Source organism: Drosophila sechellia, chromosome 2R (genome assembly GCF_004382195.2).
Source record: "Drosophila sechellia strain sech25 chromosome 2R, ASM438219v1, whole genome shotgun sequence".
Lineage (NCBI taxonomy): Eukaryota > Metazoa > Arthropoda > Insecta > Diptera > Drosophilidae > Drosophila > Drosophila sechellia.
In genome coordinates this window covers 8,050,915-8,077,418 of record NC_045950.1, presented here as the reverse complement: position 1 = coordinate 8,077,418, position 26,504 = coordinate 8,050,915, and the positions used below count along the sequence as shown (strand labels likewise).

The 26,504-nt window shown below is 44.1% G+C and overlaps 4 protein-coding genes and 1 non-coding gene across 5 annotated transcripts; 2 read left to right on the top strand and 3 right to left on the bottom strand.

The window, feature by feature from the left end:
* Positions 1 to 4,952: 4,952 nt before the first annotated feature.
* Positions 4,953 to 13,323, top strand: LOC6608731. The gene is made up of 6 exons (XM_002033418.2): positions 4,953 to 5,300; positions 11,168 to 11,306; positions 11,380 to 11,537; positions 11,596 to 12,247; positions 12,366 to 12,738; positions 12,800 to 13,323. Exons 2-6 carry the CDS (start codon positions 11,199 to 11,201, stop codon positions 12,802 to 12,804), a joined length of 1,296 nt encoding a protein of 431 aa, XP_002033454.1. The 5' UTR covers positions 4,953 to 5,300; positions 11,168 to 11,198; the 3' UTR covers positions 12,805 to 13,323.
* Positions 13,324 to 13,700: 377 nt separating this feature from the next.
* LOC6608729 lies at positions 13,701 to 21,764 on the top strand. Its single transcript, XM_002033416.2, has 9 exons — positions 13,701 to 14,015; positions 14,190 to 14,436; positions 14,749 to 14,970; positions 15,039 to 15,231; positions 18,434 to 18,577; positions 18,849 to 18,940; positions 19,003 to 20,359; positions 20,651 to 20,869; positions 20,933 to 21,764. Exons 1-9 carry the CDS (start codon positions 13,823 to 13,825, stop codon positions 21,341 to 21,343), a joined length of 3,078 nt encoding a protein of 1,025 aa, XP_002033452.2. The 5' UTR covers positions 13,701 to 13,822; the 3' UTR covers positions 21,344 to 21,764.
* On the bottom strand, positions 16,096 to 17,937 carry LOC6608730 (zinc transporter ZIP11). Its single transcript, XM_002033417.2, has one exon. It carries the CDS (start codon positions 17,529 to 17,531, stop codon positions 16,506 to 16,508), a length of 1,026 nt encoding a protein of 341 aa, XP_002033453.1. The 5' UTR covers positions 17,532 to 17,937; the 3' UTR covers positions 16,096 to 16,505.
* Positions 21,765 to 21,981: 217 nt separating the features above from the next.
* LOC6608727 (elongation factor 1-alpha 1) lies at positions 21,982 to 25,445 on the bottom strand. Its single transcript, XM_002033414.2, has 2 exons — positions 25,342 to 25,445; positions 21,982 to 23,974 (listed from the first exon to the last, which is right to left on the bottom strand). Exon 2 carries the CDS (start codon positions 23,952 to 23,954, stop codon positions 22,563 to 22,565), a length of 1,392 nt encoding a protein of 463 aa, XP_002033450.2. The 5' UTR covers positions 23,955 to 23,974; positions 25,342 to 25,445; the 3' UTR covers positions 21,982 to 22,562.
* On the bottom strand, positions 24,336 to 24,410 carry LOC6608725. The gene has a single exon (XR_048374.2). It is a non-coding gene; the product is annotated as a small nucleolar RNA snR61/Z1/Z11 (small nucleolar RNA).
* Positions 25,446 to 26,504: the final 1,059 nt, after the last annotated feature.

The following is a 26,504-nucleotide window of genomic DNA, read 5'->3' as shown; positions in this document are numbered from 1 at the left end:
TCCGATGTGAACTAATGCATAATTACCGCAATTAAGTTGTCGTCCATATGCAATAGACGTCGAGTTCGACTAAACTTCGAGTCGCTTTAAATAAACTAATTAATGTTCTAAGATTAAGCCGCGAGATTGTGCTAATTGCAGTTTCAACGCGTGTCGCGATTGCCATCGATGTCGCGGGAGTGAGATCTTCCAGTTCGACTGGGATGATTTATGGCGAAGATTGCCATAAAATCATTAGAGTGCATCCCCCAGTGGGATCCCAAAGCGTGGGCGCCTGCCCATGTGATATATGTCCCCTATGTGGGGGCCTCTGATTAATGGGCCCACTTGGAGGCCAGAAAGCGAAAACGATAAGGATGCCGATGGCGATGGCTACTGGCTACTGGCGAATAGATTTACGAGAAGGCCGGGCCAAATACACAAACACCGTGTAAATCAATTATTCATGGCCCAGCAGGCAAAGGGCATAAAAACGTCATACAATTTGTGCCAATTACAAGTAGCAGGCGATAAATATGCAGCATCAACAGGGCCAAAACCTCTTGCGTTGGCCATATCACGATCCCTTTTGGTCCTCGAGAATTATGATCGGGGAATTCCCAGTCTTTCCATTTCTCAAAATGCAGCTCTATAAATAGTTGGGTGAGTGATTGTGGCGCGTTATCGCCGGGACTTCTACCACTAGCATTTGGTTATTCCATGAAGTTAGACTTATTTATAGGCAGGTGATTTATAAAGCTAAATAAGAAGTGGGTCTGAGTATTGCAAATACACATTTTGACACTTTATCAGATACTACGAAACTTGCAATAATATTAGCTCTAAACAACTAGTTTTTATGGCGTATTAATATATTATATTACATTTATAAATCAAATATAACTGGAGCTTTGGAAGAGCATAGTGATCCTTGACACCTTTTAAGATATTTCCGTTTTGTTTATCATATTACAGCCATTATAAATATTTTAATCAAAACATATATGTTTATTGCTATGTAAACATTGTATTAACCTTATTATCCTTTGTTTTCTTTACTCCTTACTGTCAATGATTCTCACTTAACACATTTTAAGCAATTTACCGCAGATAAGAGTACGATTTATTTGATTGCCTGAGAGATTTAAATTAATTTAATTTACAAGTGTCTCTGGCTCTCTTATGAAATACCCGCATCGCTGGCAGCATTCTACATTTGCCTTAATTGCATATTTAAAGCTGACATTTATTATAATTAAACTTACATCGCCTATTGCAGACGTCGTTCGCCACCACAAACTGGTTGTCTTTTGGTCTTTCAGCTTTCAGTTTCAGTTGCTTGTGCTAATTTCGCCTAGCAAGTTGATAAATAAGCTGCCATAACGCAGCTATCACAGAACAGCAGCCGCCAGGCCAGTCCATCCATCTTCGGGACAAAAAAGCCCCCCATCTCACGGAGAACGGAGGCACCCATCCTGCGAGCGAGGTGCTGAAAACGAAATTCATTTGCTGCGACATGGCCTTGAGCCATGAATTATGTGCACAATTACTCTTCGCAGTTGTCGTGGTCGTGCTCCAAGAACTGGAGTGTTCTTCTGATCGTTCTGTTTCGGATTCGAGTTCTGAGCGCCAACACTCAACACCACTTCTAATGGCTGGCCAAGAAAAGTGCAAGTTGCCGGCTGCGATTAGGGAATTGTGCCACTTGCCACTTGCCACTCGATGGCTTCTTTCTAATGGCGCCTCTCGGATTCAGCCGGTGCTGGCAGTTAATTACACCTTGTTGGCCGTGTTGCAAGTCAGCGTGTTGCCGATCCTACCGGCGATACAGTCATGGCGTACACTGTACAGATGCAGCTCGTACCTGCACCTCGGCACGTTGCAGCGTGTGAAATGAATGGCGCATGTTTCCGATAGCATCGAACAAGCTAGCAGCTAGCAGTATACGCATCTCTCCCCCGATTCGAGACCCTGCGATAGCCATCGTATTTCAGCATTTCGTTTCTTGACATGTGAAAAGTCTTCATCTGAGTCACCAGCGTGGAGGAAACTCAGGTTGACGCGGGCAAGGCCACCGAACAATCGAAACTGAAATATCAAAACAGCATATAACTTTAAACACGATCTTTGAATAATATTTTAGAACTTTTGCCCTCTAATGAAGGCATACTTATTATAGTAAGTCTAGTTTACATTTAAAGAGAAAATGGGACCACTATTATTTATTTGTACAATAATGGACTTTTAAATAACACAAGACTCAGTTGTAGAAGTTCGCCTGTTCCCAAAACCAATTACCGCTATGGCAATTAGCCACAAAATTGGCCACACTCAGGGCAGCTATTTTAAGAGACTTTCAGATTTAGACCGCGTCATCGCGCCAGCAAGTTCTTAACATAATTGTTAACGCCTCGAACGGATTGAGTGCCAAATTATGGCCAGAAATTTACTTACATGAGGTGGCCAAATGGGTTTGCCGAGCAGTTTCCCAGGCTTCAAGGCTGCGTATGCGGAAATTGCTGGCGGTTCAATTAACACACCCAGAGCGAAACCTTTTCCCACTGTTTTGATTTTGATTTTGATGTTGGCTTCGTGTTTCGCTTGTTGGATCTGTGTCGGTTTTTCTTCTTTTTGTGTATCGAATTCGATCGGTGTTCGCCGGGCGTTAAAAAGCTCTTAAATTGCACAGCGTCTGCTGCATGCCAAAAAGAGTCGCAATCTTGTGAAATTACAGTCTGAAGGTTGCAACAGCGACCTTAACTTTTGGTTTCTTCGAGTCGTTGACACCTGGTTTTCGTATCGAGTTAATGAATTAGCTATAATTCGGGTTACGTCACAGCTGTTTCTCGGCTGAATCATAGTTCCGTTCTGTGAAGGATTTCCACTGATCGATTGACTGCGATCGGGCAAAGGGCGGCCACCATGGCGTATGCTTAATCCAGCCGTGGGCTAGAACCACTTGCTTATCAATCATACGCCACGTTAAGCGCCATCAGCCCACGCAATTCACCAAGCCACTTGAGGCGCGAGATCAAGAATTTGCCATTATTTTTAGCCAGCTCTTTTTCTTTGTGTGTCAGCACGAATTAACGCTGGCGATTTAAATCGCACCAAGAAGCCAAAACAAACAACACGATGCGGAAATTGTTTGTACAACATGGCTAAAACAAAGGCGTCCAAACAATTCATTACTATTATTGTTAGTATTATTGTTATTTTAACGCGATGAGCAGCCAAATAATTGTGCATAAAACACTGCTTAAAATCAGAAATTGAAACCGTATCTCTGGTTAAACAACAACCTTGATTTCAATTAGCAAATATGGAGTGCCTGCAAATTTCTCAATTTGTTGCCAAAAATAAAAAACCCTATGTATTTGCCTAGCCATTTTCTCCCAAGCAACGTTTCTATTTTTTTTCTTGATTTTTTTTGGTTTCGTTTTATTTTCCGTTTTTAATGTAGCAAGGTCGTTCGTTGGTCCGCGACGCCAAAAGCAATTTGTAATGATTATTAAAACAACGACCTGCTTAGCATGCTCCAAACAGAGCCCTCCCCTTCACCCGGCCCACAACTGCCATTGTTTACTGTACCTGTTGCCGTAGCTGTTGCCATTTGCCGTTTGGCGTTGGCTTTTAATTGAAATAGCGAATAGCAAAAACAAAAACAAAAAAAACAGTAACAAGGCAGTGGCTAAAAATTATATTTCGATTACAACACGGTCAGCAGAGCTGCGAATATATCGTACCTTGTACATTGAGTATATGAAATTCTTGGGCAATTATTGCCGCACAACGCAGCCTTTCGATACGTATTCAGCCGGTGATTGAATAGCCAAGAGCATTGTGATTATGACAGCCGGACACTCGAGGAGTTCTATTTAAAGCACCCCGATCTCTGGGCATTCCATCTGTGTGAGCTCAGCTCAACGTCAATTTGGCAGAGCCCGATAACTGACTTGTGAAAGGGAAATTCAGCACTGCTCTAGGATGGAACCATGACCATTCTATGCTAAGTGACCGCCACACCCTCCTCCATGATGCCATGATTCACAACTTTAAGCACATAAATTGCATTTAATGCTGCCCAGCCAAATAAGCCAACTGCCATAAACGGACGAATCTCGGTCTGAATTATGTCGCCGGTCGGGTTAGTCAAAAAACAAAAACCCAGAGCCAAATAGAGTAGCTGGCTGTTCGGGGGAATTACCCAGGGGAATTGAGGCAGATACATCCGCGACGGGAGCGAACCAAACAAATCAAAAGTAATTCACACGCTCAACATGCGAAAATAATAAAGAAATACCGAAATGTAAATTTTGAAGCACTGAAGAAGTAGAACGAGTTCTTTAATTCAAAACTTAATTAAATTCAAATCTAAAACATTTCCAATTGTATTGTTTTATATTTATTTCTCGTATTTAAAATTATACAAAAGTATGTAAATTTTCAGAATGTATTATAATTTGTAACATAAACATTTACAAGTGCCTTTTTTATTTATATGCTTCTACAGTCACAAGTTATAAAATCGAATAATTAACTTTCACATATTAAGCAACATGGCATTTAATTTTGTAGACATTCCCGATTTGAATATATTCAACTCTGATATATGAACTGTTAAGTACAATGAGACATTTGCAAAACAAGTTATTTAAATTGAACCAGAGTTATAAAATTCAGATCTTGTTTTGCTTCTTCAGACTCAGAATCATCGCTTGAGAAGCTACCTAAAGAATCTTACTAAGAATCTCTGTGAACCTTCTTCTCTGGCAGACGACAGGCGTCTGCGAGCGCTGAGAAAAGCGGGATTTCAGAGTTCCCTCTTCGCAATCGTGACTGCAGCGTCGTTTGCTCAGCGAGCGAGCTTCGGTTGGGCCTTCGGCTGGGGAAACTTCGGGCCAGTTTTGGCCAACAAGTTGGGGCTGTCTTGCTGTGGGGCTCACCGTTAGCCGAGCAGTCGAAACACGCAGCTTAAGGCGAGCGGTTCTTGCGCGCGCTTCCAAACCGCCTAACTACCTAACTCTTTAACAGCGAGCAGCTACTAACCCACAGCAGAGGCTCAGTAGAAGTCGTTATCGCATCGAAATCGTTAAAATCGTCGCGAACGCAGAGTTCTGAGAGTGTTGTGCCCATAGAGCTTGAAAGACAAATGATATAATATTTAAAGAATAAAAAACAGTACATATTGTGGAGAAACCTGGCTGGTTGATCGAGTGTAGGCGTTACAAGTACCATTCTGACTCGCACTCGGGAATAAATCCAGCACCGATCAGGGAACTTACGGATACCCAAACGTGCAATAAGCACTTGGAAGCAGGGTAAGTAATCCCATCCCCTCTTTGTGACCTTGACATTTGAAGGAATTGATTTTGTCGTTCGTTGCTAATTGAAATGAATGCACGATCGATCGATCGCAAAGCAGAGAAGATCGTTTGATTGGCACTTAAATTGTGTTGTACAATCATCTGGCTGCAAAATTGTTCAAGACAAGATTTTCAGACCGACTAGCGCCGAGGCACAGTTTTTAATTAGCATTCTGCAGTGTCTTATAAATAAACATGGTTTTATGGTGGATGTGCTAAACGCCAAAGGCCACTGAAACACGCTGTCCATGAGTGTGAAATAAAAGCTATAAGCTAAGCAAAGCTAAAACCGTGCTATATAGTACATACTGGGCCAAATGTGTGTTAGCATGTAAATTACAAAATCAAGTTCGTTGCCTGAGTCTTTTGTTTGGTCTGCACAAAAGGTTCTATGGCTCGGACATGGAATGGAAACCAAGTCAAAACCGAAGTCGGCACTGCACTGGAAAACTGTTCAACAACCTTCACTGGCCCTGGGAAAACCCGTTCGCATTCGAAATGCGTGTGCTTAATTTACACGAAGATTAGCATTAACGTTGATATAATTTCATATTTTTATTAACCGAAAAATGTCAGCCCAGTGCGGTTTTGGCCGCTTGCCTTGGCCAGAATTTATGAGCGATGTAATCTCCACTTCGGCCGAAGCATTCAATGCATACAAAATTCCCGAAAACAAGGAAGGCTGCCGAAATCTTCGCGATCTCGTCAAGTGATTCAGCCAACTATATAGTATAGCATCTCCTCCATCTTCCGGGGGTCTTTGGCCTATTCGCCGTTTATTTTTGCTCGGCTTTTGTTATGGATTCGCTATTCCCGCATCTGGAGATCTATGTAAACAGAAAGACTTATTTGCATGCCAAACCAAAAGACTAATTAGGACAGTCGACGCTTCTTTTGGCCTGGCCCACATTCGAGGGCCATATGGCCAAAGCACTCAAGTCGCTTGGCCGCCCCTGAATTATGTCCACTTTAGCTAGAATTTTACACCCAATTATCCACGCAATTGTTAATTACGCATTTGATTGTGCCCCGGCGACGGGACGGCTCAATTTCAATTGGGAGCCGAAATTAATGAACTCTAATTAAGCGGGGTGAAAAATATATATGTATGGGAAATAAAAATACAAGAAATACGAACGGCCTTTGTTGAAGTGCTTACGAGTGGAGTCTTTTCCTGCTCTTTAATTGTATTTCGTCTGCATTGTAGTCGCCGACGACTCTATTGATTGGCATAAATCGGTTTGAAGAGTTTTCATTTCCATGATGTAATTCGGTGCTGACTGCTTGTCATGAATCATGAGCGACTGTCAATTACCAATTGCAGTACGGACTGCTAAATGTATTAGCATAAACAAATCAAATCGATGACTAATCAAAGCGATCGAGTGCCAGAGAACATAACAAGTCAGATTTAAATTAGCCGAAAATGACACGGCAAGTCATCTTCAACATGGCACTATTTTCTTTGTAGGCAAGAATTTTGTGCGCCACTTGTTCAGGCCTAAGAATAGATCGCTGCCAAGGCCCAAAACGTGCTTGGCCACATAAAAGACGAATTTTTGCAAGTAATTTGAACATTAAAAACAATGTCGGGCTATAATAATCACTCAATGGCAACAGCAACAAAAGCGGAAGTCAAAGCCACACGAAAGTGCTGTGCAACAGTTTGATTTCTTTAGTTTTACGCTCCTTTTTTTTTGTCTTTTCTTTTATTATAACTTTTTGGACGCCTTCCTGGCACGAAATACTTTGGTGAGAATTGCAAATTCTCAGCACTGCAATGGGAGAGAAATAAGTGAAAATATTATGAAAGGCGCCGAGGCAAGTGAAAATCGGAATTTATAATTTTCGTGTGCCGATTTTCCAACCGCAAAAACGCTGCCCCAAGCAGCTGCCACTGCCACTTTTGCTGCTGCTGCTGCTGCGGCAGCATTTGCTGCAATGGTGATGCAATCATCGGCTTGACATGCACATCGAGTGACAGAGCAGACATTGCGCATACGCCGCATTGTGCAGAGCACCACAAAGATGAAAGCCGACTGGGGAGTTGCTGGCCCGCCAGCGGAGCATCTCCGCATCTCGGTCTGAATACGAATCCAAATCCGAGCCAGAATTGGAGCAAGTGAGCAGGTCGACACAATGGCGCCGTCCCAATGCCCTAACTTTCCATCCATAAATCCAGCGAACGGGTTCAGATGCGAAGAAGATAGGTGCCGAGCCATTTAGATATTAGCATTAAACTTCTTCAGGTTGTGCGATCTGAAAGATGAGTTCTGAAACCTTTGACAGATGGACTGAGATACAAAGATTGCAAAAAAAAATGGCACATTTACAGTTTGTTTTTATATAATTGGTCTATCGGATGAAAGTAGAAAACTTTAATTTATCAACCTGTGAAAGAATAATTTTATTAATGAACACAGCTTAAGGAATAGATCATGATAATATAACAGAAAAAAGTCTTTTAAAGTGATTTATATAAATATATACATAAATTCAAAAATATTATAAAAATTCTGTCAAAGCAAATAAATTTGATTAGAATAAGAGTAATACTTACAGATCTCGTAATAACCAAGGCATACCCCACTTTGCTAATATAAGCTACATATATGTGAAGACCCCTTGATGATTATGACACTCACACGTGCCCAGCGTCTCGGGCGACCAAGACAGACTACTCTTCATCCATGAGTTCCTGACTCGGATTTTCTTGCATGTTGCGTGCGCCTCCATACATACTTGTATATGTATATATACTTATATATATAACATATTTTTTCATCATCATCATCTTCCTCAGTAACAATATGCGATTTAATTTTCATTTTCTCGCTGCTGTTGCTGGTGGTGTTTGTTTTGTTTTGTTTTGTCGCCTTGCTCACATGGAGTTCGTCTCCGTCTCCATAAAGTTCCAACTCATAATAATGTACGCCACAGATGCCCGCGCTGTTTTTGTTGTTAATAGTGTTGTTTGTTGACTGACTTTTGTTGCGTTGCTTCGAAAAAGTAACAAGTGCACAGCCGCCCGCGACATTGTGCAAACAGTTCATACTATTCTGTACGATTTCTTGTTTGTTTTGCATTTAAATCATTATACCATTAAAAGACAATCTCGGGCGGTGGCGAATTAAAAGAAATGCTAAATTAAAATGTTTCACTTTTGATTGGTCGCTGAGTGCTCATAACTTGCACTGATTTAAATCCGAAATACACATTTTATTACAGTTCCCTTCCAGTTGCGAAAGTAAGAGCAGAAATATTGCTTTCGATGATAAATGCTCGCATAAAATCCCCAAAACGTGTTCCAGCCGGACTTGTAAATGCATGGGACAAGTATGCGAACTCCAGTTTCAGTTCAGTTCAGTTCGGTTTGGTTCACTTTCAAGGTTGGCTGGGGCGTCAAGAACTTGCAGAAACCGTAACAGCAGCAGCAGCAGCAGCTGAAAGGCGAGCTGCAGCTATGTTTGTCTTTGGGTGCCTTAGATTTGGGTGTGGGTCTCTAGATGACAAGTCTCTGCCACACGCGCTCCCATTTGAAAGGCAACGGCCCCTAGAATTGCATGGCACAAGCCACACAATTGCGCAATTGCAACTGACTCATAGTGTCCATAGCTGCCAATTAACCGAGTGCTAAGCGGCTTAGCCAGCGGACAAAGGAGTCCGGGCTCGCGACGAAAGACTTCCTTCTGCGCCACGGCCTTGGGGAACTGCTATATAGCTATATGTAGTATGGTTCTATAAACTGATAAACTGCGTACTCACGCACAGAACAGTTGCCGCTGTTGCTAAAAATACACTCGCATCGACCTTGACGGGCTTACATAATTAATTGCACGCGGCTTGCGGTATGCGGAAAGTGTGCTGAATCGAAAGACTCAAGGCACGAACTTGACGCGCACATCGAAAGACTCTAGATACGAACCCGCTGAGCACTTGCTGCTGCTCCCAAAAGGGCAGCTCGACTTTTAAGACACCGCTTTGTTTATTATTTCAACTAGCTCCCAAAAACCAAACAAGCATACCGAGTTTGCGGATTAATAAATCAGCAAACAAGATAAATCATCTGCTGGCCATGTAAGAAGCTTTAATTATTTAATGCAGTTTAAACTTTTCATAATCAAAGGCCAGCTAGATAATTAAATTTCATACCCCTGTCTTTATACTCGTATACAGATGTTTCGGGTGAGTGTTATTCTTGTTGCCGAATGCGATCATCGCCAAAAAATCAACATCACGTTCGGCACACAAAAAGATTTTATATAATTATTAGCAAAAAAAATGCCGAACCAAGACGAGCTGAACATCGCCGGCGATGGAGAAAAGAACGAAATGTTATGCGTATATATTATACAATATAAAACAATCTGGCGGAGGGAAGACAAAACAGAAAAAACCAGAACCCCATTGACGTAGGAACCCCAAGAACTTAATCATATCGCTCTAAAATAGAAGATGAAACAGACGCAACTGAATGTTGCTCTTAGGCAATGCTATCTTTGCGATATTTGGCCATCATTAACAGCAGGGCCCCTGATTCATGAATGAAAGTGGGGTGGGTTCTAATTAAGCAAAATGTTGGTCAATTCATAGGAATTCATGAGGCCTCAAAAGGTTACGGAGTGTGTTTGTTATTAGATTGAATCTCTTGTTGTAAGAAACTCAATCTTTCTTAGAACTTTTCCCTAAATTTCTCATAGATTTCTCAGTGCCAAAAAGTGTCAAAATCGTCGGGCCGTGGGCGTGTCTACCAAAATATTATTCGCCATTAATCTTAACGTTTGCCAAAAAGAAAACCAGTTATAATTTGAAATTTCTTCTGGCCAAAACGGATCTTCGAGCACAAAGTTTTTGGAGACAGCGAAGTGCGTGACACTTATCAGGTTTTATGGCCATTCTGTTCGTTAATTAAAGAACCAACGCCAACGCTTGCCCAAATAGAAAGCCCAAGTCGGCGGCTTCAATGGATCGGAATCCATGTTTGTCAATTCTCGATGGGAAACTCGCTCGTTGGCTATTAAAGCGCACACACTGCAGTTCTGGGTAATTTGAAAAACATTTAAATTGGGGCACGAATCGGATTGGGTTGTCGTGGAAAATGCAGGGCATGTAGTGCCCTTAATTCGACCACGCTTAGAAATGTCACATATTTTTGGATTGGGAGTGGGAAGCTATGTTCCACAAGACAGACTCACTTTCATTGCCACTGGCCGCGGGAATATGTGACACTCATTTATTGGTAAATCGCATTTGGCCCGCATTTAATGCCAATCACGTGGCTGACCGCCAATCCACCTGACAGTGGCTGCCACTACTGGATTTTGTCACAAAACGCTGACGGCAGTGCGATGCATAAGCAAATCACACTGACTTTGAAGGAAAACCCCAAATGGCCAATTGAAATGCCAGGCCAGTTGGCTTGACCCGAACACAAAAGCAGCAACAACAACAATATAAATGCAAAAATGCGAGTAGTGTTCGACAAAGTGTTTAACACCAAACAATTGTCAAGGCATCGCCGTCGTTCAATTAGAGACGGTGACATTGGTGATTCGATGGATCGACCCAAGGAGCGAGCTATCTAACAAAAAGTCCAAGCCCAAAAACACCCATTGTTGCCATCCGTGCGCAGAGTTCATTGGCTTGCAGATTGATTGGACTGATTGCCTAATAATCTTTTCAGTGCGTGTCCCATTCGACGGGGATTTAATTTCGACTGCTAGCCAGATCCAATCAAAGTCATTCGCACCCGCTGGTGGTGGCGCAGGTTAATTGTCTCATAATTATTTATAATAATTTCGGAAAATGTTCTACCGTTGCAGAGGAAACGAATCAAGCGAGCAGACCGACAAGATGATTTCTCGCCGCAAGATCATATCGCGCTCCCTGGACAATTTGGATGCCATCGGGCAGGAAGAGCAGGAGGAAGACGTCTGGCACGATCGCGAAAAGCTCTTCAGGGTGCGTTTCCTGTCCATTTTAACTCATTTGATCATTAGTTCAACCATTATCCATACCTATTGACCCCACGCAGGATCACATCAACGAGGTTCTGTCCAAGTGGGAGCAAATCGACGACGAGATCTGGGCCAAGATAATTGTCTTCGAGAAGAATCGGCGCGTGGCCAAGGCCTACGCCCGCTCCTCTGTGATAACCATAAATGGATCTAAGAATGGATTCGATGGAGTGCGGTGAGTTTTACATATTTGACTATTAAGACCAACTTATTTAATATTGCTCAATCCGCAGCATTGGCCTGAATGGCTTCGATAATCCCATGCGCGATGCCGAGACGAAGGTGATCAAAAAGTCCATTGGCGATGGATTCAAAATCAAAATGGACGACACCGGCAACATATTCATCAAGCGGTATGGCAAGAGCAGCATCTACGTGAACAGCACGTCGCAGGGCAACGAGGAGACTGTGATCGGCGGCGACATAATCCAAATGCCGCAGATGTCCCTTACCGCAGGCACCTCCGCTCGACTCTTCGATATGAAGAAGTTCCAGACGAACATAAACCGCGAGTTTGCGAGCACTTATCCGGAACGCGGAAGGCTGGAACGGCAGTGCCTGTCCGCCGTATCGCTGGTCAAGTCGAACAATAATCTAATCAATTCTCCGGTCTGGATACTCGTGGTCAACGTGGTGGCCATGGACATGCTGCGGAGTCGCCTCCAAACGATTCCCAAGTCACTGGATGCGATGGGCCTGCGAGTGCCGCTGACGAACAGCAGCGAGGATCCCTACTCCACCATCGAAAGCCAGGTGGGATTGATCTATCCCACGCCCGCCGCCTCGGATGATTCCCAGAACTCCCAGCACTCGAGCAACTCCAGCAAGGGACGGCGCAGCATCTTCAGTGCCGCCTTTCTCAACGAGGGTCCATATGTGCCCAAGGTGGGTTCTAACTTTTCTAATTGCATTCAACCTGATTGATTTGGGACTTCAAACTTTTTAACCTATTTTGGGAAAAGACTCAGGTTAATAATATTTGGTTGCCTTATACGCTTTGCAGCCCGACTACGAATCTGGCGGATCGTTGACGCCCATCTATGCGGACAAGAAGCGACAGAAGAGCAGCGGGTCGCAGCAGCGTAAGAAGCAGGATGATCCGTACTACTGCGGCCTCCTGGCGCGGATTCCCAACTTTATCAAGTCCTCGAAGCAACCGTGCCCCGGAGGAGCCAGCAAGCCCAAGAAGGAGCCAAAGATCTCGCGGAAGATCTCGGCACAGCACCAGCAACAGCAGTTCTTGCAGCCGGCGCAACCCATTCCCATTGCCACCTTCCACCACTCGTACTTCCCCTACAAACTGTATCCACCGCAGCACCGTCTCTCCCAGTCGCAAATGTCCCTCTGGGATGCACGTAGTCTGATCAGCGCACATGGTAAGTGACCACTTAATTCGTTAAGTGTATCCATTTTAATCAGAAGATTTCTCCTTTTCAGAGTGATCACTTTGGCTGGCCCTAATTTATTCATCGTCTAGCGTTAATTCTACAATTATTTAGTCAAAGCCTACGATTAAGTTTGGTCAGTGGAGGATCATCGGTTCACTGGATCACTGTGGAGTGCATTTCGCTCAGTTTTGTGATAAATGCAGCGAAATGTAGCCATTTAGCGTACACCACATAATACGCACTAACTCTAATTAACCGCAGTTAACTTTAAGTCAAGCAGAGAGATTTAATGATTATGCAATTTGTAATGAGTAATTAAAATTTTGCCATAGTTTCTTAAATCGTTTAAGACTGAAAGAATGTCCTAGAGCCCACGATAAGCGCACGGAGAGTTTGGCGGAGATTCAGGATGGGGGCAGATAATGTCATATGCAAATTAATTGCTACTTTAGGCAAGTTCGATTTTTTGTTTTCTTATTATTTTTCTGTACATACACTTCATATGTAAATAAGTTCAAATTAAAAACATGTAATCGATATTAGTACGCATTAAAAGAGAGTTATAAAAGTCAAGATGTGTGTTTTTCTTTAAAAGGGTTACAATCTACGCTGCTCAAACTGAATAATAAAAATGTATTATATATTAATTTATGTTGTTTCATTGTAGTATCTTACTTTTTGTGTTTATTTATCTGAATCCGAAATTTATCAAACTGCTTTGACTTTTTGTAAGAGAAACATTTTAGGTGAAGAGTGCATCTGCGCTATCACAAGATTCTTATGTCTCCTAATTTAAATACAAAATAAAATGCCGCCAAATATGTTATCGATCTAAAACCTTCCGTGTACTAAAATCGGGGACCATCTTAAAACCAATCGAATTTTTTTTAGATCGATAGCGATTTCCAGTGTGTGTGATCTTGCATTAAAGAAACCCGGTCACACTGTCACATTGTGTTGCACTTTTTTTGAGGTTTGGATTAGAAAACTATTGGCGCGTCTTTTGCAGAGTTTTGCGACCGACTTCAGTACAATAAGGAGCACCAGAGTGCGGAGCACATAGTCCGTGACTATGGACAAGTTTCTGCTGCGCAATTCCACGTGGAAGACGAAGACGTACGGATCGGTCGTGGCCAGTTCCGCCGCAGCCGCCAAGAAAACAGCGGCGTCATCGATCCGCCGACCGTTGCAGGATTCAAATCTGGGCGACGTCAGGTCCAGAGCAGCGGCTCCGTCTCCCAAAACTCTATCCCAGGCCCCGGCAGGTTGGCTGTGCATGCCTATTTTAGATTTCGTACACCCAACCCAGTAGTTTCAGTTCCGGATACGTAGCTCACCCAAAATTCGTAGTATTCAGAAAAAAAAAACCAAAAAATAGCAGATTACCATGTCGCCAAACGAACCGAGCATTACTAACAAGCTGCGTTCCCTCTTGCTAGATGACCAGGTGGCCAGGGATCGGCTGATGCTCAAGCCGGCATTGGCCGTCTCCAAAGCGATCAGCCAGCACCGCTCCGAGTTCCACCAGGACGAGAACGAGGCGGGAGCAGAAGGATCTGCAGCAACACCAGCTCCACCTATCGCAGCAACCACGCCAACCAGGCAGGAAGGACACTGGGCCCGACTGCAGCAAGATCTCAACAGCCCCAATGCTGCACTCCGCCTGCGCGCCATTCGTGCATTAAAGTAAGAACCAACGTGGTTATTATGTATACAACTTAAATGATAAATAGTAACAACAGCTTAGCTTCTCGACTAATCCCCCCTTTTAAAGTCCTTTTATCGCTACTTTTACTTGCTATCCCTAATAATTCCATATTAACTATTATAACTATTAAATTAACCATAATAACCATAACTATTAAATTAACAAGCCAAGTTTAAATACTATTCCAAAGCCAAGTATTGATTATTATTATTAATTATTGTTTTGCAAAGCAAAAGAAACTGATTATAATGAAAGAAATGCATTCCCTTTAACATTGTATACATTTTCAGAAGCCCCACCAAGTCGGCATACAATACCTTCGATGTGCCTTTAGCCGAACAAAGCATCATCACGATGGAAGAACGCAATCCCCAGGAGCCGCCCTCCCTCCCCGAGCTGCTCAAGGACATAGTCGTATATGTGGAGGTGCGAACTGGAAACGACAATCGCTCTGAGGGCGTGAAATCAATTATTGCCAAGATGGGAGCCCAGGTCAAAGATCGCCTAACGCGGTAAGCTAAGGGCCTACAATTGATTGACTTAAAATAATCTATTAAAACATTTTTCGTTTGGCTCGTAGAACTACCACACACGTCGTCTTCAAGGATGGCCTGCTCTCCACCTATAAAAGGGCCATTGAATGGAATATACCAGTCGTATCCATTCTGTGGATTGAAGCTTGCAAGGTGCAGCTCAAAATATGCGATCCCAAGCAATTTCCAATCAGCAATATACGCATGTACGAGTATCCCGAGCTCTTCGGCAAAATGCCGGTAAGTGATTACTAATTGTGGCTTCTGTTATACCATCGATCTTGTTTACATATTCAAATGTAGATAAATGGGGTTTAAGAAGGTTACTTTTAATTGGCACCATTCGACTTTATAATTTACCTTCTCATAATACATAGCTCACTGCAAAATACTCAATAATACTTTGCCAAAATAGGCGTGCATGTATGTAGATATTGGAAGTTGACTTATTAAGGTGTTCATACAACTTTTAATATTCTTATCAAATCATTATTTGTTAGGCCTAACAACTTCTCAAGATCTTTATCAGATCTAAGACAACAATGAACTTCTTCGAGTTCATCAACTCTGCATTAGATTCTGGATGGAAATATCTTACAACTTACACTTAGTTTACAAAAGAAATAGTCTTTTAATTCAGGCCGCGTTTATGGTTTTATGGCGCACATAAAGAACTATATGGAAATTGTACAATAGATAGCAGCCAAGAGGTCTTATCGACCACTTTTCCTGATGACCACGATCACAGTGGGTGGACTGTGGCCCACGGCACTTGTGCGAGTACATACATACATATCTGAATTGATTAGTTAATCCAGAAAATAGCCGAACAGAAACGCAGGGCCGCGGGCCGTCTGAAACTGCACGTATCTCAAACACGGAATACGCGCAATATTGGGAACTCTTCGTGTCGGACAGATTCTTATCACTTATCACTGGCTGACAGCGAGTCAACCAGCTGTGTTGTTGGCCCTCCGGGTTATCTAATTAAATTTACTTTCTCTTATCAGCTATCGTACGGCCAAAGAAATGGCCAGGAAGTTGTCCGGACGGAGACAGCTACATTTGTGAGGGAAAAAAGCGAGTGGGTGAAACTAAGAGATGTTCATTTGAATTCGTTTAGTTTATTACTTAGACATTAGACGGTTAAAAAAGACACAAGCTACTGGACGCCGGTGACAACTTAAAACCTAATTCACATGCACGTTTGTTTACAAATTTTCCTAGAACAGTTCATTTACATAACTCGCTGGGAATGCCGTACAGATACGTGTGCACAGATACACAATTGCAATGTATGTCGTCGAGGCATCGCTGGTTGTCAAGCTTCTTTCTATAAAACTTACACTCTACGCTAGATTATTAGATTCTCGTTTGGGGCTGGTTCTGAGATTTGTACACAGCATGTTTCTATTTACAAGCCAGCAGAGTTTTGCGTTAAGTACAGTGGAATCTTTGAGTTTAGCACTAGCTTATGAAATCTGCGAGGCGGACGAAGGCGAGCCGTTGGCTCCTCACGACAGCGCCACCTCCAGACACATCATGATTAGGAAGCCGGACACAGTGCCCCACGTGGCGATCGTTCCATTTCCGCTGGCATGGGCCTCCGGCAGTATATCATCCGACACAATGTAGATCATGGCTCCGGCCGCAAAAGACAAGGCGTAGGGCAGGATTAGGTTGGCAAAGGTCACCGCCACGGCGCCCAGCACTCCGAAAATTGGCTCCACCATTCCGGACAGCTGTCCGTACCACAGAGCCCGCTTCACGCTGAATCCTGCGGCATGCAGTGGCAAGCTGACGGCCAATCCCTCGGGGAAGTTCTGAATGCCAATGCCAATGGCCAAATTGCGGGCGCTCTCAAATGTCGATGAGTTCGTGGAGCCAATGGCGCCAAAGCTTACGCCCACAGCCAGTCCTTCGGGAATGTTGTGGACCGTGATGGCCACGACCAAGAGCATAATCCTCTTCCACTGGGACAGGGCCTCCTCCGCGCGCTGCTGCTCCTCAGGCGTGGTGTAGGTGCACTGCTCCATCTCGTTGATGCTAGCTCCCTTCTTTCGGCGCCTCGATTCGCCGCTGTGCTGCACGCTAAGACAATCGGAGAAGCTGTCCAGACTCTTAGAGGCCAACCTATCCGAGGCTAATCCATTGCGTTTAGAGTCTTCGATGGCTATGTCCGCCTTGGCTTTTGACTGCGTCATCTGGATCATCATGTTGGTGCTGTTAAGGCCCAGGTATGACATCAGTTTGTCGCATCCATAGACGAAGATCGATCCCAAGAGGAAGCCTCCAGCGACGGGCAGAAAGGCGTATACTCCGTACAAATGGGAACTCTCGGCCATTTCGATGGCCGGCTTGAGGAGTGACCAAAAGGAGGCTGCTATCATCACGCCAGCTGCGAATCCCAGGGCGGCGTCCAGAGACCTCCGTTGGTTACCCCGAACGAAGATCACTAGGGCGGCGCCAGCGGCGGTCAGTCCCCAGGTAAGCAGTGTGCCCAGCAGAGCCTGCGTGACGGGTCCATAGCCTGGAATCATGTTGCACAGTTAGAGCTGCTCTTCCGTGCTCGTCACCGGCTGGTATGGAATTGTACTGCCGAGATTTGTTCGCGTGCACACAGACAGGGCGAACAAGTTTTCTTAATTGTTGCGCAGCGATTGTTTACACCCACAGTTGGAAATGTGCCACGTTCTTGGGCACTGATTGCTGGGTAAACAAAACAACTGAGAACCAATTTCAATGGAGTTTTAGATTCTGTATGTTTCAAGGGAATCTCTGGAACACTTGTTGCTGCTTATCGTATTGTTTTTGCAGAATGCTATTGCGTTTCGGGCGGCGGGGCAATTTCGGGGGGACGCGTAATACTGACGGGTTGATAAAAAGGTCTACTAGCTCTACTAGAGCGCGTCGGAAAGTGATGAATGAGCCGCTGACTGAGCTGACAGCCCCACAAAAAGCAATTTTTATAGGGCCGCTGGCTGTGGGCCGCGGCAATCGATAGTAGTGTTATCGCTGGCATATATCGATAGACGGCTGCCGCTAGGGATAGCACTAGCAAGGCGCCTTTATTCAAAGTCGTAACCTAACTGCTATTAAATCATTATTGCTCACCCCGGATTTGACTTGTAATTTTAATAAATATCATTTGAAATTTATTTAACGCATTAGCGAGTACTATCGATTGCGTCTTGATGGAGCCATCCTCTCGGGCAGCGAGATGGTCTCATTGTAGATAAGAAAGTTTTCTATTTAAACAACGGGCCAGATATCACGTAGTTATGAACAAATAAAACAGTGTTTTCTAGTCAACATGACTGACAGAGTCGGGCAAAAAGTCGGCAGCATCCGCAGCATCAACAATAACACCAAAGGGCATGAGCTGCTCACCGTAGTTGCACCTACGCAGCCTTAACTAATTTTTAAATCCCTTAATTCGCAGCGCGTTAAGTTCATGCAGCCGGACTCCGAGTTGAATCAGCGACCCCGCAAACGCCAAGGAACACCCACATCTTCCAAGGACAACGAGCCAGGATCGACTAACAAACGAGCCCAGACCGGAACTCCAACAACCACCACCCCAAAGGTAATTGAGCTCAGTAATAAATATTACAAATACGTATTATGAAATTTATATATTTAAACTTTGTAGGCTTAAAAAGCATAGCTATTTTTTAAGCTTTGTATATAAGATACTTATATACGAGTAAATTACAATAATCTTATACTAATTTAAATAGATATGTGTAAACTGGTCTGGTAAATATTTCATTAACATCAATATTTATTGCTTAGTCATGATAACTACATTAGAATGATTCTTTTGATTCAAGTATTAAATGTTTTTCCCTTTTCAGAATGACATCAGCCGCTTTTTTAGAGCCATTAACCAAAATAAGCCATCGGATGATGAGGCAATTGAGTCGCCAGCCACCAAACTGCTCAACAGGTGTGTACTTTTATGCCTGTACAAAAATCTTGTCTGCTAAATAAATAATTCTTTAACCATAGGATAAGCAGTGGCTGCTACACTCCTTTGCCAGCAGGGACCACTCCTCAGCTGATGGGAACCAATGGCAGTGGAGATGCGGTGGTCCAAAAGGTGCAGGCCCAAAAGAATTTGCAATTTGGAGAGCAGACGGACAGCAATACCCCCCAGGCAAAACCATCGAGCACTTCACGCCCACGGCGGAGCACTGTGGATCCGCCGCCGGTAATGACTCCACCAGTGCGCACCACTCGCCGACGCAGCTGCGTAGCTGAAATCAGCAGTCCCGCTGCAACGGATACGAGAATGACCCGCCGCAGAAGTTCGCTACTCACTTCCACAGTTATTCACGAGGCTGATCCAACTCAAACCGCAGTTGCAGAACCCAGAATGACTCGTCGCAGAAGCTCATTGCTAGGGATTGCCAAACAAGCAGAAGAAACCGCCCAAAGGCAAACCATTGAAACCATAACGGAGGAGCTGGCTCCCGTTGAAGAGAACAGGAATTCTATAATTATGGCCGAGACCAATATAATCAACAATACCGATTGTATTGAGCAATCCATTGAGATAACTGCCGTGGAGGCAGAAGCTTCTTTTAAAGCGGATAGACGTGGCACGCTCTATGCCTCAGAATGGATGGACATAAGTTCTCCTCGTCGGCGCAGCGTGGCCAGCTCCGAGCTGAGGCAGGACAACTTGGCTCCGAGGGCAAGGCAGTCGCTCAGCGACGTGACTACGCAGGCGTCCTTTTCGGTTGTTGAGCAGCAAGTGACGCCGCTATTCAGCTCCACACGACTGCCCACAGGCCAGTCCACGGGAAATCGCAGGCGAACTATTTTTAACATGGACATGGACGTGATCAACGAGAGCATCGACAGAATGAACCAGTCACATCGAATGTCCCTAGCCTTGGCCAATACGGCGGAGCTGGGCGAGTCTCGCCAAGTCACCGAACAAGAGCCACCGCAAGCAGATACAGTCCCATCGCAAGAGCCCAAAAGGCGGCGACTTTTCAACCCAAACGACGAGGTGGTAATTTCACCAGCGATGAGCAACAGAAAGAGTCGTTTGAGCATAACCGGATCATCGAACTCCGTGCAGAAGCGTCGACGCTCGCTAGCCACTCCCGCAAAATCTTCATCATCAGAGTTGTGTGCCACGACTCCTGTTTCCAAAGCCGTCACAACCAAGGAGGCAGAAAAGTCCAAGAGCAATACAGAGACATCTGAGGTTTCGTTGAATGCCGTTCCGGAAGTGGAGGAATCTATGTCAAACGCAGGGGAAGAGAATGAGAAGCCGAAGGGCAAATCACGTATAAGGATTCGCACGCTAGTCCACACCAACATGCACCAGGAGCAGATCAACGTCATCCGCAAGGTTGGTAATACGACGGAATGACCAATACACCATCCACATCTCCCTCTGATTGTAAACGTTGTATAGCCAGTTTTCCAACTCCACTAATGGATTAGTTAGTAGTAAACCGTACTAGTTTGTAAATTAGCATATTCGCAAGTCGTTAATGGCCCATATTAATTATTGATTAAGCATAAACAACACTCGGTAGATTGGTAGCGCAGTCCCTCATTTGTAAAGCCTCACGCACAGTTGAATAAACAATATCCGTGGCGGTTATAAATCCTAATCGAAAACCGCCTTCAATCCCAGGCCCTGCGCAAGTTACGCGGCATGCGGCTGGATCCCACCGTCACCCAACGCACCACCCACCTGGTTAGCCTGGAGCCGCGTCGTACCCTGAATCTTCTGCGCGGCTTGATGCGCGGAGTCTGGATCGTTAGCTACCAGTGGGTGTTGGCCTCCATTCGGGCAGGCAAGTGGATCGATGAAGAGCCCTATGAGCTGACCAGGTTTTCGCGTGCAATCGAGGTAAGCTCTATGCTCTCCCATCAGTAGCTACTTACTAACTCAATTCCGTTTCTATTCCTTCAGATTTGTCGTACAGAAAGGCAGGCCTTTGGCGTCCACTATCATTGTGAGTTGTTTCGCTTTATGGAGCCCTTCTATGTGTCCTCCCTCTGCCGACCGGTGCAGTTCAACAATATGAAGGAGCTGCTAATGCTGGGCGGCGCCACCCTGACCGAGAACCGCTTCAAGGCCAAGTACATCATCGGGGACAAGCGGCGCGCCGAAGACGATCGCGTCTATCTCGATCCGTACTGGGTGCTGGACAGCATCACGAATATGCAAATACAGCGCTTTGGCAAATACCTTATGAAGAGCGCCATTATCTCGGCCAGTGGGATCCGTTACGAGGATCCTAGGGAGCGCGATGAGGAGGACAATTCACAGAGAAGGCACCTTCACGACTTCGTCGATCCGCCGTTTGTGCTGGACAAATAGAGATCAGCGGGAGCATCCACTTCACTTTACTAAATATTGTAGCTAGAACACACCGAGTACCATTTTCCCACACTGTTTCACCCTTTTGTGCAAATTACTCCAATGTAAATATAGTTATATTTAAATCCATATATATATTTTACGATCTTACGTCCCCTCATCTTTGTTTATTTTTTAGGGCATTTTTTAATTTGTTTTTATATGGATTTTACGAAGGCAAGAATATATCCCATTACTTAAATGTTAAAGAAAACACAAATTGTAAAAAAACCACTTTTCTTTACTATATTACTGTTCCAAGTACACAAACTTCGTTATTATTTCTCCAAATGCAAAATAAATTAATGCATTTTTCTCTATTTGCTATTTGCGAAGAGAAATATGAGCCGGCCCCAAACGCAATAAAAAGTACTCATAATTATTTCTTCATATGCAATTGCTCGCTTTATTTAAACGATTGAGGTATTTGTTGTCAGATTCAATTGTTGTACTGTTCGACTAGCTCTTGTTTGTACTTTGTGGCATCGACGATAAGTGAACTTGGAGTTGGGGACGATCTATCATGGCGCTGAAAATCGGGAGGCAACAACCAAAAAGAGAGTGCTCTTTTACGGGCTGGGTGGTAAAAACAAAAGAAATACAAAAATAGGGTTTTTATTTTTTTTGTAAATATAGTTATCGCTTCTATTCTGGTTCTTTTCTTGTGTACAAAGTAGTGTGTGCAAAAGTAGGGTAAGATAAATGATACATATCAAAGTATAAAGGTTAATTTAAACGATATCATAAATGCTACAGAGGATTCCTATATATGATATAATGAAGTCAACAACTCCGTGTATCATATCATATGTAGTAAACTAAAGATCGACGGGGAAGTGGATGGAGGAGTGGATGCGTAAATGCAAGTGTTTTTCCCAGTGTGCACTCTTATCCTTGGGATCCACCGTTTCCCAATTTAGGCGGCCTCGTCTGCATTTAGCATTCGTATCCGTCGAAACTCCTTTCGATGGAAGAAATTAAACTTATGCTTCTGCTGGAACATCATCTTATCGGTCATCATGCGCAGGACAGGTGTTGGTGTTATACTACTATTGTGTTCGCTGCTGCTGTTGCTGGTATTATTGAGTGGTGTTGTTGGCTGCATTATGATGTTGGTTATATGCTTGTTGTTGTTGCTACTACTGCGTGTTGTTGTTGTTGTGGAGTGGAAGCAAACCAGCTACTTCTTGCCCTTGGTGGCCTTCTCGGCGGCCTTGGTGACCTTGCCACCGGAGGCATCCTTGAAGTTGACAGCCTTGATGACACCGACAGCCACGGTCTGCCTCATGTCACGCACAGCGAAGCGACCCAGAGGGGGGAACTCCTGGAAGGCCTCCACGCACAGGGGCTTGGAGGGCACCAGGTTGACGATGGCAGCATCGCCAGACTTGATGAACTTGGGGTTCTCCTCGGTGGTCTTGCCGGAACGACGGTCGACCTTCTCCTTGATCTCAGCGAACTTGCAAGCAATGTGAGCGGTGTGGCAATCCAACACGGGGGTGTAGCCGTTGGCGATCTGACCGGGGTGGTTCAGCACGATGACCTGGGCGGTGAAGTCGGCGGCTCCCTTGGGGGGGTTAGCCTTGGAGTCACCGGCAACGTAGCCACGACGCAGCTCCTTCACGGACACGTTCTTGACGTTGAAGCCAACGTTGTCTCCGGGAACGGCCTCCTGCAGGGCCTCGTGGTGCATCTCCACGGACTTGACCTCAGTGGTGATGTTAGCAGGGGCGAAGACCACAACGGTACCGGGCTTCAGCACACCAGTCTCCACACGGCCCACGGGTACTGTTCCAATACCGCCAATTTTGTACACATCCTGCAGGGGCAGACGCAGGGCCTTGTCGGTGGGACGGGCTGGGGGAAGGATGGCATCGAGGGCATCGATCAGGGTCTTGCCGTCAGCGTTACCCTCCTTGCGCTCCACCTTCCATCCCTTGAACCAGGGCATGTTGGTAGAGGGTTCCAACATGTTGTCGCCGTGCCATCCGGAAATGGGCACGAAGGCAACGGCGGCTGGGTTGTAGCCGATCTTCTTGATGTAAGAGGACACTTCCTTCTTGATTTCCTCATAACGGGCCTCGCTGTATGGGGGCTCGGACGAGTCCATCTTGTTCACACCAACGATCAGCTGCTTCACACCCAGGGTGAAGGCGAGCAGGGCGTGCTCGCGGGTCTGGCCGTTCTTCGAGATACCGGCCTCGAATTCTCCGGTTCCGGCGGCGACAATCAGCACGGCGCAATCGGCCTGCGAGGTACCAGTGATCATGTTCTTGATGAAATCCCTGTGTCCGGGGGCATCAATGATGGTCACGTAGTACTTGGCAGTCTCGAACTTCCACAGGGCGATATCGATGGTGATACCACGCTCGCGCTCAGCCTTCAACTTATCCAAAACCCAGGCGTACTTGAAGGATCCCTTTCCCATCTCCTGGGCCTCCTTCTCGAACTTCTCGATGGTACGCTTGTCGATACCACCGCACTTGTAGATCAAGTGTCCGGTGGTGGTCGACTTACCGGAATCGACGTGTCCGATCACGACAATGTTGATGTGAATCTTTTCCTTGCCCATGTTGGATGATTACACGATGGCTGTTGTGTGTATTCGAGTGTGTTGGACGGAACGGAACGTTGGAACATTGGAAGGTTGCAGGGTTCGGCGGGTTGGCGAGCAAGAGAGGTTGGAATAAACAAAGGGTAAAACAATTCGTTAGCATTCGGTGGGATTACAACTACAATTATTAGTGGGTATAACATTTTCTCATTTTCCTAGCGTACGTTCGACTTCTGTTTGCATGCCCGAGCACAACCTAACCTCAAACTCTGGCAGCCGTACAAAACGTGTTTTTTGAGGTTAGGTTCAGTGCCCGCATGTATGGGTGTGGGTAAAACGATTGGGGCGCAACTACAGAAATGAGCGTGCAAATAAAATTCCATATGGAAACTCGATTTTGTTTCAGTGATTTTGGTATTTTTGCTTTCGTCAACTGTCTTCAGTAGCAGAACTGAAAAATCATCATCATGTAAAATCGACGAGTCCAAAGGAAAATTCCAGCAAATTTAATTCGCAAATACACATGTGCTTATCTGCCTATTCGTGTGTATATCTATGCCTGTGTATGTGTGTGACGCTGTTGCCGGCCGGAGAAAAAGTAAGAGAGGAAGAGAGAGAGAGACCAAAATGGCGGATGTGCATTAGTGTGCGTGTGTGACTTGTACAAATGCAAGCGATCTCGCCGCGGTGGCACAATTGGTAATTGGAAAGAAATGGAAAAGAGAGGGGCACACAACGAATTAATCAAGAACGTAGCGCAGCGGCAGCCATTTTACCAAAACCAATTATGGAGGTGGTTGGAAATGTCGAAATAGCTGATGCGAGTGCCATTTCACCAGATATGCTAATGGGCTGGAAACCCAAAAAAGCACATTTTTTCGCTTGTTGCCAGGTGAATTTTTTCGCCCACTTGACTCACGCCACTGGGTCGCCATTTTAAAATTCCATGCCGCAAAAAGAAAGAACAAGGAATATCTATAGGCCATGACAAAGGCAAGGGAGAAAGCACGTTTTTCTTCTCGGGCTAATGAGCACATCTGGTGGATGACCTCTATGTCCGCGTGGGCGTGGCAAAGTAATTACACACTAATTGCACCATATTGCAGGGCGAAAATGCGGAAGAAAAGGCCGGAAAATAATTCTGCAAATGCGAAAATACTTGCTAAAAGCGTTCACGCCAGTTTTTCGACTTTGCAGACTTGCCACGTGTTTGCTTCTATGGCCACCTTTCACTTTGGAAAACCGCAGTTAGAGGTTATCTTCGGGTTTATCACACACACAAAGGAAAAACACTGGAAATATGCACAAATTCGGCGTCTCAGTTGCATATTTGTTTATAAATTGTTTTTTGGCTGCAGTCCCGTTGCAGAAATCACTTAATTATAGCCTCACAGGTAAAACTTACTCTCGAATAAGCTGAATGAGAAATCACGAAGTCTAAGCGGCGACGGATTCGAACAAAGTGAACGAGTGTTCGGCAGAGCTCAGCACAGGAAGCCTCGTTTGACAATTGGTGTGACCGAAGCTGCGCAACTGTCAAACGAGCAGAAACACTGTTCCCACTACGGTGTCTCCACTACGCATGAATGAAGCACTTCACTTTATTGAAATTTAAGGAAACTAAACAGTGATGAAAGTGGCATAATACAATAACCCAACGATTGAGGGATGTAAAAAAACATTGTTTGCTCAGCACTGTTTTTGTATAAAAAATTAAATAAAAAGATTCTCAATTGAATGGCAACCAATGAATCAGTGATTCCAAAAATATATTCTACAAATCGATGTCTATAATTTCTATAAGTAATATTCTTAATTTGTAAAAAACAAGAACAATTGCAAATCTACTCTTAGACTAGAACCTGCCACTTTAATTTGTATGTGAACCCTAATTGAGGTACAAATGTTATATTCATACGGCTTATCACATTTGATTTATTTAACTACCGGACAAGTTTAAATATTAATATAACCTTGAGATCGTTCAAATTAATGAAATAAAAGGTTTAAGCTTGTAATACGTATCATTTATTTATAAGTTTTTTGGCGTCCGTTGCTACAACTAAATATAAATAATTTGGTATTGTATCAATTTATTTATCAATTTATTTTATTTATATAATATTGTATAAAATTTAAAACTTATGATTTCACGTTTAAATACTACCTCAACCTTAATTGAGGTAAAAATGTTATATTCATACGGCTTATCGCATTTGCTTTATTTAGCTACCGGACAAGTTAAGATAATAATAAAAACTTGAGATCGTTTAAATTTATGAAAAAAAGGTTTAAGCTTCGGTCGGTTGCTTCAACTAAACATAAATTATTTGGTATTGTATCAATTTATACAATATTGTATAAAATTTAAAACTTAAGATCTCACGCTTAAATATTTTTTTTTTTTGGAATTCATCATAAGGTTAGACTATTTTTTCACTCACTTTTCACTTGTACTCAATAAATTTTTTCATTGTGAATAGAATATAAGTAGTCAGCATGCCCCTTATATAAGACTCTATTAAAAGCTCTTAAATGTTTTCCTAATTTTGTGAAATTAATTAATTA

Excerpts from the sequence above, each read along its gene's own strand:
- LOC6608731 (XM_002033418.2), top strand. The coding sequence starts at position 11,199 with ATGATTTCTCGCCGCAAGATCATATCGCGCTCCCTGGACAATTTGGAT. Across the intron at positions 11,307-11,379 it reads ATCGCGAAAAGCTCTTCAGG|GATCACATCAACGAGGTTCT; the intron begins GTGCGTTTCCTG and ends GACCCCACGCAG. Across the intron at positions 11,538-11,595 it reads AATGGATTCGATGGAGTGCG|CATTGGCCTGAATGGCTTCG; the intron begins GTGAGTTTTACA and ends CTCAATCCGCAG.
- LOC6608729 (XM_002033416.2), top strand. The coding sequence starts at position 13,823 with ATGGACAAGTTTCTGCTGCGCAATTCCACGTGGAAGACGAAGACGTAC. Across the intron at positions 14,971-15,038 it reads GTCAAAGATCGCCTAACGCG|AACTACCACACACGTCGTCT; the intron begins GTAAGCTAAGGG and ends TTTGGCTCGTAG. Across the intron at positions 18,578-18,848 it reads CAACAACCACCACCCCAAAG|AATGACATCAGCCGCTTTTT; the intron begins GTAATTGAGCTC and ends TTCCCTTTTCAG.
- LOC6608730 (XM_002033417.2), bottom strand. The coding sequence starts at position 17,531 with ATGATTCCAGGCTATGGACCCGTCACGCAGGCTCTGCTGGGCACACTG.
- LOC6608727 (XM_002033414.2), bottom strand. The coding sequence starts at position 23,954 with ATGGGCAAGGAAAAGATTCACATCAACATTGTCGTGATCGGACACGTC.